Source organism: Nicotiana tomentosiformis, chromosome 6 (assembly GCF_000390325.3).
Source record: "Nicotiana tomentosiformis chromosome 6, ASM39032v3, whole genome shotgun sequence".
In the NCBI taxonomy this organism is placed as follows: Eukaryota; Viridiplantae; Streptophyta; class Magnoliopsida; order Solanales; family Solanaceae; genus Nicotiana; species Nicotiana tomentosiformis.
Window position 1 is genome coordinate 84,865,278 of NC_090817.1, and position 12,076 is coordinate 84,877,353.

General features: G+C 37.5%; 1 protein-coding gene across 1 annotated transcript; it reads left to right on the top strand.

Moving 5' to 3' along the window:
* Positions 1-10,691: 10,691 nt before the first annotated feature.
* On the top strand, positions 10,692-11,575 carry LOC138894337 (F-box/kelch-repeat protein At3g06240-like). Its single transcript, XM_070179028.1, has 2 exons — positions 10,692-11,010; positions 11,103-11,575. Exons 1-2 carry the CDS (start codon positions 10,692-10,694, stop codon positions 11,573-11,575), a joined length of 792 nt encoding a protein of 263 aa, XP_070035129.1.
* Positions 11,576-12,076: the final 501 nt, after the last annotated feature.

Consider the following 12,076-nt stretch of genomic DNA (forward strand, 5'->3'; position numbering starts at 1 on the left):
GTCAAATAAATCATCAACCAAAGAGGACAGATAACATATGGTATGAAGATGGCACAGCATCACCCTTCGTGCTTTTACTCTCATCCTTACCATAAAATAATGACATAAAGAGAAATGAAATGTCACGACATCACCCTTTCGTACTTTTACTCTCGATCTCACCATGTAACAATGAATAACTGATATGGATTGGCACGGCATCAGCCTTCGTATTTTAATTCTCTTCTTCACCATGTATTAATCAATAAATGAGGTAATGAAATGGTACGGTATCACCCTACGTGCTTTAACACCCTCCCTTACCATGTAGTAGTGAATATAAATATTCGGGAGATAAATAATACAAAGGATGTACTTTACGTCAATTATGATTCCAAGATACCAAACCTCAACTTCCAAAATACTCAACCATTACAAATTAATCCATAAATACGGAAGGAACAATCAAATAAGTAATAATCTAATCTAAGCATGGATATCATAATTAAAGAGGCAATAAATCACAAGGAAACAAGTTCTACCCGTATGCTTTAACCCAACCACAACGCATAAGTACTCATCACCTCACATATACGTTGTACCCACACATTAAACACGTAGTAAATAGGCAAACAAGTCCTAATCCCTCAAGTCAAGGTTAACAACGACACTTATCTCGCTCCAGAATATATTCAAAGCTTTACCGGGGCCTTTCTTCTAAAATCTGCCTCCAAACCAACCGACTCTAACCAAAATCGACTCAATAACATCAAATAAGGCTAGGAAATTCAATTACAATACATAAAGTTAAGATCTTTACACTTATTCCAAAAAGTCAACAAAAGTCAACCCCCGCCCCGCTTGGTTAAAACTCGAGATTTAGACTAAAACCCGATCACTCATTCACCCTCGAGCCCGGTTATGTAATTCAATTCGAAATCCGACCTCAATTCGAGGTCTAAATCCCAATTTTACAAAAATCCCTAATTCTACCCTAATCCCTAATTTCTACCATGAAAATCCTAGTTTTAAGGTTGAAAACTTATGAAATATAATAGGTAATTGAAATGAAATAGATTAGAGTCACTTACCAATGAATTTAGGAAGCAAACCTCATGGGATAATCGCATGCAAGGTGTTTAGGGTTGAGAATTTGAAAGAATGAGCTAAATCCCGTTTTCTCCTTCTTTTGTCCAGGCATAGATGTCGCAATTGCGACCTGGAGTTTGCAATTGCGAACCTCGCAAATGTAAGAATTGTTTCGCAAATGCGAAGATCCCCCATCTCTGCTGCCATAGCAAATGCGAACTTGGACTTCCGCAATTGCGACCGTTTGATCGCAAATGATCTACTCCCCCTAGTACTACTTCGCAAATGCGAACTACTTATTCGCAAATGCGAACCTGACAGAAGACATGAACGTTCGTAAATGCGAACACTGACCTCACAATTGTGAGGTCAGAGACCTGTACCAGAACCTGCAATTTCCTTAAGTTCAAAAATACTCCGAAGCCTATTCGAAACTCACCCGAACCCTCGGGGCTCCAAACCAAACTTGCACACAAGTCCAAAAAATCATACGAACTCGCTCGCGCGATCCAAATACCAAAATAACACCTAGAACTTCGAATCAGATACCAAAACGAATAAAATTTTCAATGAAACTTAAGAACATGCAACTTTTCAATCGGACGTCCGAATCACGTGAAATCAACTCCGTTTTGCACCAAATTTCGCAAACTAGTCATAAATAATTTAATGAACTTATACCAAGTTCTGGAATCAAAATCCGAATCTGGTAGCAACAAAGTCAAACTACGGTGAACCTGAAATTCCTTTAAACCTTTAAACTATAGTTTTCAACAAATGGCGATAATTCAAGTTAGGGACTTTCGAATTCGATTCCGTGCATACGCCCAAGTCCTAAATCACGATACGGACCCACCTAGACCGTCAAAATACTGATCCAGGCCCGTTTTCTCAAAATATTAACCGAAGTCAACTCAAATAAGTTTTAAAGCACGATTTCATATTTTAATTAATTTTTCACATAGAAACCTTTCGAAAAAAGATACGGACTATGCACGTAAATCGAGAAAAGTTAAACGGAGCTATTCGGGGCTTCGAAACACAGAATTAAGAGTTAAAGCTATAAATGACCTATTGGGTCATCACAACAACGTACTAAGGAGTTGATCCACATCCACGGTCTTTTGGCATGCGACTGCTAGAGGAGTAAGATTAACCTATCAATGTCGTTCACCTCCAACTGAAGAACACAAAGTCTAGAAGGTTGGGCTAGCTTATGATCTTAAAGACTAGAAAATTGGAGGCAAACATCATTGACAGGTTAAGCTTACTCCTCTAGCAGTCGCAGGCCAAAGGTCGTGGATGTAGAAAAGGTGGGAGGCCACTGGAGTACAGCCATCATAACTTGATATTGATCCTGACCAGTAGTAATTCAACGGTGCAAAGAACCATCATTAGCAAAAAAAATTACTATCAACTCCAAAGCTAAACACTACTGTAGCAAGTGTATAGGAAAGGATTGGGTAATTTGTGGTGAATGATGATAAGCTAGTGTGGTGGATGATCGATCATCTTCTGCTATTTATAAATAATTTTAAGACATGCAAGTGAGTACTATTCCAAGTGGTTAGGGAGCAGGTTATTCATGGTAATGCTATTTCTTATCTTATTATTGTTATTAGTGGGTCACGTTATTTCAATTGTAACTTTCAATTAGAGATGGCAAACGGTGCGGTGCGGTGCGGTTGCGGGGCGAACCCGCATAAACCCACGAAGATTTAAATCCGCCCCGCCCCGTATAGCATTTGCACCCGCCCCACACTCACACCCGCATCCACCCGCCCCACATATTTGTTTTCTTTTATTTTTTTCAATTTTATTTCTTTTGGTATTTTAGTTGGACTTTCTGATTTAATCAACCAAAATATTGAAATCTCTTTTGTTGCTCTTAAGCTACTGTGCCCTTTAAAAAAATTATTGAGCCAAAACTTATTGAATAGTCAACAAAGTATTTAATCAATCAAAACTTTTAAACAGAAAATGACAAGAAATTACTGAATAAGACATGTGATTTAATACTAGTAATAGCTTTCTTGCTTTTGAACTCTTAAGGTACTGTACCCTTTTAAAAAAAGATTTAACATATAAAACATTTTCATTTTTATTTAGTTATATTTTTTTACTGTTCTACTTTTAATACTATAAATCTATTTAGTAAGATAAATATTTTTTAATTTAAGATTTGCACTACATTAGTGTTTTAAGTGATTTATTAAAAAACGATAGGAATAACACAATTATATTCGTGAAGAATTTCCATGATATAGCTGGTGTATTTGATTTTTTAAAACAAAGAATTTTTTTGAAGTTAGTAACATCTTGCCCATCCCAGATTAGTGTTCAACCATTTTGGTAGTTCAAAATTCAAACCGATAATAAATATAGACTACCTATTTGTGTTTTGCTTTTTTCCAACAAAATACCTCATTTTCCAACGACATTGAAGGTGCAAGTGCAATTAAGCACTACATTAAGTCACTAATATGTTTCATTACACCTTCTTAGCGACCGTGGTTAGTTTTCGGCCCGAATGTGACTTTTTCTTAAAAAAAGACCCGCACCCGCCTGCAACCCGCAAAGATATTTTCTTAAAAAAATAAACCCGCCCCGCAGCCGCGAAGCCCAAACCCGCACTGCATTGCATAGGTTGAAACCCGCTCCGCCCCGCACCCGCACCGCCCCATTGCCATCCCTACTTTCAATTACTATTTTCTTGTTTGAAAATTACAATCTTTACTTATTTCCAATATTATTATTATTGGTGTCGGGCAGGGTAGAGAGGCATGAAATTTTTGAACGACATTCCCACAATATATATCTTCTTCATATTGTTATTGACGGACAGGGGTAAGGTTTGCGTACACACTATTCTCCCAGACTCCATTAGTAGAATTTCACTGGGTTATTTTTTTGTTGTTGTTGTTGTTGTTGTTGTTATTGTTCTTGAGGGATATGTCTGATGAGCTATTTTTGCTTGTCATTTAGTTTGCAACTTGAATAAAGAAATCTTTGAAATAAAAGGAAGTTGCATTATTTACACAAGCGTAGATAAAAATTAGTATAAGCTAATAGTTGTTCTTCTTCGCAGCACAATTTGATAAACAACTGGGCGACCCTGTTTAGCAATCCCTTAGGCCAAACCTGTGTTTTATTTCGTTAAGATGGCATAAAGTAGTTGATATTTAGCTAAATACGTATGTAATGTGGAAGCAGGTCGATTATAGGTGTCTATGTTGATTGCTAGATTAAGATACGACCTAGAGTAAATGCATTTCTTCCCCAGCATTCACATTTCATTTATGTTAGGTTTCATATGGTTCCTACTGGTACTGTTGCCTTTCTATCACTTCCTTTTATCCATTAAAGACTTGTTACAACATTCTATACGTGCTTTTAGATATCTAAATTCTGTTTATGTCCTGCCGGGTTTTTACATATGGCAAGAGTTAGTACAAGAGAATTTATGCAACTGAAAGATATCAGTTTGAGGAAACAAGACAACTCAAACTAATTCAATGCCATGTAATTTCAGCTGCAGCTCATTGCTCTAAGTCACTTGCTAGAAACTGAAAATGAAATGATAAAGATTGGAGAGCTTTTATGACTGTTTATCTATTAGACCTCAGAAGGTTGTTAACATATTAAAATCAATGGAGTATTATATTCTGGACCTTTTCTCGTATTCACTTTTATATTCTGCAACAACTAACATTACATTTTTCACCCTAAAGTCGCAAAGAAGCATTTAATAATTTCTTTCGCAGCTCCGGAGAGCTATAACATATTTATGAGACTTTTTAAGCTATTGAAATTAATTCCTTTATTATCTGGGATTTATCAAAAGAGTTGTATAATGGAGGCCATTGACAAATGAGTATGCTGTGTGTCAAACTTCAATTTCCCATTAAGTAAATACAGAAAATTTTAACTGATCGCTAATAGACATGCATCTACTTAACCTTCAATATTTATTTTTAGAGTTGGGTTGGCCCGTGCGGCTAACCACCACTTCTATTCTATAGAATAAAAAGGTAAAACATTAGTTCCCACGAACAGTAAAGGTGCAGAAGCTGCTGTCTGAAGTTGCACTTTCAATAGGCAGAAGTAGAACCATAAACTTTGAGCCATATGATTTCTATTACATAAAAGTGCAAAGGGAAACACTAAATGATCTGCAACATTTATCTCCTGTTAGTTCCTTGGTAAGCAATTTCATTATTTAGCGGAAAGAAACATTGCTAGAAAATTTTGCACGTACATTCATGGTGCACGTGCTAGAATTTTGAAGTTTTGTCTTCAGTTCATCAGTAAAATAAATGAAACATTCCTTGCTAGTACACTTAGCTAAACATTTTTCCATCTCAACAGCTCTCTTTTTCTCTCTTTGTATTAGTAAAAAATAAACTCACCATGCAGATGAATTAAACTGCAACATGTAATATCAAAGAAAGTGAGCAATGGTGTGTAAAATACATTCGAAGCTAAACAAATTAGTACTGTAGCCATTAGTCCTGGAACTGATTAAAAGAGAATAGCTCCGGGTCTGGTACACACGATCGCTTATAGTTACGAATAAGGATAGAACCAACAAATCCCGGATTATACCGAATTTGTCATTATTATGATATCAGTTACCAATCAATCACACAAAAAATACAATAAATGATAGTAACGGGCAAGAGATGTACAAGGCAATCAGTTACGAATATGATTACTATTTAAACCCCTATTCCTTATGTTGTATTCCCATCCGGCAATTATTCACTTATTCTCGCAATCACAATATTCAATCTAAGTGTTCTATTTCTGGCAATTTTATATCTTTTGGATCTGTTATTTCATCCTTACGTTGACTCTGCCCAGCCTTGCTCTGATGATGTTGCTAGTGTTGAAGGTTGAAATTGGTAACCACGATCTGGTTTGGATAAAGATTGGTGGCTCGATTACGTGCTAGATAAAATGCATTGTTAACCATGAATAGAATTATACTCTTTTTATATTAAAAAAAAAGCGTTATACTTTATTTAATTAGGAGTCTTAAGTTGCGCGAAATCTCAGATACTTGTTTACATAACATTTTACAGGGTGATGAGAGGGGTGAGTGACAAAGAAATATAATGTGCGCGCCTAATAGCACATTGCATTGAACCACACAACAAAACACCGATGAGCCGTTTTGTTACGGGGAGTAAGGTTTTAGTTCTGGTAATAAATTAGGGTTATCTTTTTCCACTATTTCATTATTGGTATTGACTAGTAATGGTATAAATTTTATAACAAAAGTACTGTATTTGTACCCAAGACAAAGGCACCACTGAATTCTTTTAGAAACGGGACAGTTCAACCAATATACCGGCACTAGGCGGACTTCAACTGCTGGCCTGGTGTTCAGATAATGTGCCATCTGCAATAAGTTTTGTGTATTATGAAATCGATAGAACTAATGAAGGAAATAATGAATACTGTACTATGGTATTTGAACTAAATATTAGAATTTTATCTAAATGAGATTATATTATAAATTGAAATAATAGAGGAAAGGCAGAACAATAAATAGAATTAGAAATAAGTGTAGAACCTAATGGTAGTAAAATAGTAATTCAATTACTTATAAGGTAATCAGATTACTGTAGTAGTAATAATTATAGCAAAAAAATTGAAGTCTAAAAAATTAGGGAATGTATTAAAGAGGAAGTGTGTAACGATCCGATCGGCTGTTTTGGGAATTAGCGCCCCGTTCAGCAGCTTAAGATCTCAAAAAGTTTCGTAATGTGTATTATGACTTGCGTGTGTGGTCGAGATTGGTTTTCAAATGATTCGGGATTTAATTGAAAGAACAATTCTTATTTTTAAAGCCTAAATGAAAAGAGTTGACCGGAATTTGACTTTTGTGTAGACGACTCCGAAATGGCATTTTTATGATTTCAATAGTTCAGTATGATGATTTTGGACTTAGGTGTGCGTCCGGATTTGGATTTGGAGGTCCGTAGGGTAATTTGATACATTTTAGCGAAAGTTGGAAAAGTTAAAGTTTTGGAAGGTTAAGAGGTTTGACCGAGAGTTGACTTTGGTGATATCGGGGTCGGATTTCAATTTCGAGTGTTGGATTAGCTCCGTTATGTCATTTGGGACTTGCATGCAAAATTTGACGTCAATCCGGGTTGATTTGACATGTTTCAGCACGAGTTTTGGAAGTTGAAAGATTTGAAAGTTCATAAGTTCGATTCGTGGTGCGATTCGTAGTTTTGATGTTGTTTGATGTGATTTGAACCAGCAAGTAGGTTCACGTTGTGTTATGGAACTTGTTGGTATGTTTGGACGGGCCCCCGGGGCCCTGGGTGTGTCTCGAACGAGTTTGAGATAATTTTCATGCTTGTGATCAGGTCTGCTTCTTGTGCGTCGCACCTGCGCATTTTGGAGTGCAGGGGCGGGGTCGCTTCCGCGTGCTGTGTGTCGCTTCTGCTATGATGGATCCTGGGCAGGAGTTCCACTTCTGCGTTGAGGGATTGCAGGTGTGATCATCGCATCTGCGTGTTATGGATCGCATGTGCGAGGGAGGCCGCTTTTGCGGTTGTTTGGGCGCTTCTGTGAAGGCGTAGGTGCTACCCTATTTTGCGCAGGTGCACGTTTTGGTCCATGCAGTGTGAACCGCAAATGCGGAGTTTTACTCGCAAATGCGAGAGGCGCAGATGCGCGTCCTTGTCCGCAAATGCGGAAGTTCTGGGCAGAATCATATAAGTCGAGGGTTTGGCCATTTTTTCATATTTTGTGTTGTAGACCTCAGTTTTGGAAGATTTTTCATGGATTTTTCAAGAAACTCATTGGGGTAAGTGTTCTCTACCTGAATCTTGTTATGTTTTATGAATCCATTGCTATTTTCATCATTTAATTAGTGAATTAAGTTGGTAATTTGGGGTAAATTTGTAGAAATCTTTCAAAATGTAAAATGATGATTTGAATGACGAATTGATATCGGAATTTGGTAATTCTTGTATGGTTGGACTCGTTATCGAATGAGTATTTGAATTTTATAATTTTAGTCAGGTTGCGAGGTGCGGGCCCGGGGTTTGACTTTCTGGTTGACTTTTAGTTCTTGTTAAAGATTGAAGCTTTGTTATCCTGAATTATTTTATTTATGAATTGAAGTTATTTTGGTTAGATTTGAGCCGCCAAGAGGGTGTTTCACTCGAGAAGGTCATTTTAGAGTAACGGTCTAACTTCTTTGATATAAGTATCTTGCCTAACTTTGTGTGGGGGAACTACCCCTTAGGATTCAAGTCTTTTGTGCTAATTGTGTCATGTGAAGGCCGAGTACGCGAGGTGACGAGTACGTGCTCGGACTTATTTGTAAAAATTTGACCGTCTAGTGCTCTTAGGTTCTTATATCCATTAAATATGAAGTTGTTTTGTCCATGTTAAATTCTTCATTTACTAAATTCACCCTTACGTGTCTTAATTGGAATTAATTGCTTCATGTTCTACCCTTATTGCCGATTAAACTCTTATGCACCTTAACTGAAGCTGTTGCCTTTTTTATCGTCCTGCTATCTTTCCGTAATTGCTTAACCTTAATTGAAATCATTGTTATATTTCCATAATTGCTTAAACTTTAATTGTAATTATTATTATCTCTCCCATAATTGCATAGCCTTAATGGAAGTTTGTTACCCCTTTCATTGTTAACGTATTCTTATTTGGGGGCATTGATTCATGCTATCTCTCTTGTTGTCGAATTGCACTTTCGTGGAATCATTGTTACGCATTACCTCTCCCTTGTTGAACTATTCTTGTTGAGACTATTATTTCCATGTTGTGTATTTCTCTGTGAGTTCGTTCTTCCATTTCTTTGTGTTTTGAAGTTCTTGTATTGATTTAATTGTTGTATTCTCATGTTATTGTTGTTTTTGCTATTGTATTCAGTGTTGTTGAGCCAAGGGCTATACGTGGTTGTGATATTGAAACTATTTTGAAGTAATATTGTGGCATGTGGGCACATAGTGTGAAGGTCATTTTGAGTTATTATGTTTTTGGCATACATGTTTTGTTGAGAAAATTGTTATTGTGTTGCACGAAGTTTTTGCCGTGCAGTTATTATTTTGTTGCACGAGGTTTTTGCCGTGCGGTTGTTATTGTGTTGCACGAGTTTTTTGTTGTGCCGTTGTTGTTATTGATACGCATGCGGTGGTATAAGGTCTGGGTGTTGAAACGCATGCGTTGAGATAAGGTGGGCTTAAAACGCGTGGATAGTAGGGGAACTACTAAAAGCCATGCGGTGTGATAAGATGGGCTAAAATGCGGGATGCTATTTTGGAAAAATGATTTTCAAAAACTAAATATAAAGGCTCCAGCGGTGATATAAGGAAAGTTGTGATTCATTTTATGATTTGAGACTACGAGGCGGTACCTCGGGAGTGCTCTTGTTGTCATTTCCCCTTTTCGGTGCACTTGTCTTTGATAGTTATTTTCCTTAGCATACTATTAATTATTTTCCTCCGTGTTGCACTATTTCTCAGCTCTGTGTAGCTAATCTTGTTGTACTAGTCGCTGCTTCGAACTTCATTGCTGCTTCTGTTACACCGTACATTTCGCAGTGATCGTTGCTTATGTGCCATTCATTGACTCTACTCTTATTTGTTGACTGAAATTATGGTAGAACACCTTCACAAGCATACACGTAGTTAAATCACCCATTCAAGTTTTAAAAGCTGAATCCCGACGACATAACCATTATACGTACTCTTGTCTTCTTGCCTTATGTGTGAGGATTGTTCATTGGCACGTGAGTCGTCCGTGCGGTTATGAGTTGTAATGTAGGCACAAGATGCCAAGTCATTAGGGTTCATGAATTAAGGCCCGTGAGCTGTGATTATGAGGTTCGGTACCTCGTGGAAATGCTTGAACAGATCTGGTGTGAAAGCAGTTGTTCTTATTGAGTTGTTGCTGGTTTTCCTTTATTTGGTTTCCCCAGACTTAGACTGTGATTAGTTACTCTAGAGCATTATTACCTGACTGCTTCCTGTTGAATATTGTTGTTACTAGTGTATCATTGCAAGTATTGTCTTGCATTCCTTATCCTGCTTAGCTGTATATTAATATTGTTTCTCTATTAGTTCATCTACACACTTGTTCAGGTTGTTTAGTCCGATGGGCGTCTTGACTGTCCCTCGTCACTACTCAACCGGGGTTAGTCTTGATACTTACTGGATACCGCTGTGGTGTACTCATACTACACTTCTGCATATTTTTGTGCAGATCCAGATTCCTCGGTTGTTGTTGATTATTAGTTGGTTGGTCGAGCTGTGGAGACTCAAGGTAATCAGGCCTCGGAGTCACCTTCTGATATTTTTATTATACTGTTTAAATCCATCCGGACAGTTGTATTTAGGGATTTTCTAGCAAACTTAGTAGAGCTTATGACTTGTACTACTGGTTTTGAGAATTGTAATTTGTATAAGAGACTAGGTGCCGTCACGACATCCTACGGGGGGAAATTAGGGTCGTGACAAAGTGCCCAGTAATTCACTCAATCAATTCATTCTACCGAATTGCCTTTCTCCATCACTTCTTTTCTTCACAATTAAGTATTTTATCATCTTTTTTCTCTCTCTGTTTTCTGTTCTAATATGGCCACCAGTGATAATGGTTGTCGGCCTTTCCCTGAAGATCTAGCAATGGAGATTCTACTCAGGTTGCTGGTCGAGTCCTTGTTGCGATTCAAATGCGTCGGCAAGAACTGGTACGAAACAATTACGAGCCCTAGCTTCATCAAAGAACACATAAATTGGAGCAGAAAGAACAGGCCCCCCAAAATCATGATTTATGATTATGTTGGATGCCCCTCAAATGATGATTCTCCTCTCAATCCCAATCCCATCACTTTGGTTTCAGTCTCAGATGCTGCTGCCGTACATAAAAATCCTGATTATATTCAGGAATTCAGAGGTATGATGTACCTTTTAGGTTCTGTGGATGCCTTATTTTTATTGGAGCGAGTAATTGATGGCAACATATTCAACATCTTCTTGGCTTTGTAGAATCCCTTCATTCACCCAACTTCGGTCTTGCTCCATCCTTCAGGGAACACCGACGTCAGTTTGGGTTCGTATTAGACCTCATGACTAATGACTATAAGGTGGTTTCGTTTTGGACCTTCTATGAAAACATCAGAAATTGTAAGGTCTATCAACCTTATGCACCCGTTTATTCATGTTCTAAGGACTCATGGAGAATCCTTCAACCTGAACATCAAGACATCTTCCTATTTAAATACTGTATAGAAACCCTTGGTACTGCTTATCTGAATGGTGCTTATTACAGGCTGCTGAAGGGGGAAATATGTAACTGTAGCATTCTTTCCTTTGACTTTGAAAATGAGGTGTTTACAGAGATTGAAGGGCCAGATGCTCCGCGCCCTTTCAATCATTGGATGTTGAAACTGATATTGGTTGATGACTCCATTGCCCTCTTGAACGTAGTTGTTTATGATAGATTTGAATATGACATATAGGTAATGATCCAACCAGGGGTTCAGAACAAACTAATTACATTTCAATGCTTTGCATATTTTCTGTATTTTTTTCTTGGAATCCTAACACAGTCATTTTTGTTAGTAATCATTGCCGCCTGGTCTCCTGTGATGTTACAACCCAGGAGACAAGGCGCCTTGAATTTCTTCATCCAGGTCTAAGGAGAGATGACAAGGTTGGTTGTTCGGTTCATTATTACAAGGATAGCTTAGTAACAATCAAACGAAGGAATTGAGATCTCGACCATTGCATCTTACCATACCTATTGACTCCCTGATTGCTTGAGCGGATGATATATTAAACACTCAACATCTTTTATATTTATAGAGGATAGACTACGTTTGAATTATGGAATGCATACAATAAGTTCATGAAATCCCATACACCGTGTATCCTTTTCCCCTTCTTCACCTTCAAAGTTGAGGCACTCATTACTTGGAATTATATCAATTCTCAAGCATTCACTTATTCTTTAACCTTGT

Coding starts and splice junctions, on each gene's coding strand:
- LOC138894337 (XM_070179028.1), top strand. CDS start 10,692: ATGGCCACCAGTGATAATGGTTGTCGGCCTTTCCCTGAAGATCTAGCA. Junction 11,011..11,102: donor TTATATTCAGGAATTCAGAG/GTATGATGTACC, acceptor TTGGCTTTGTAG/AATCCCTTCATTCACCCAAC.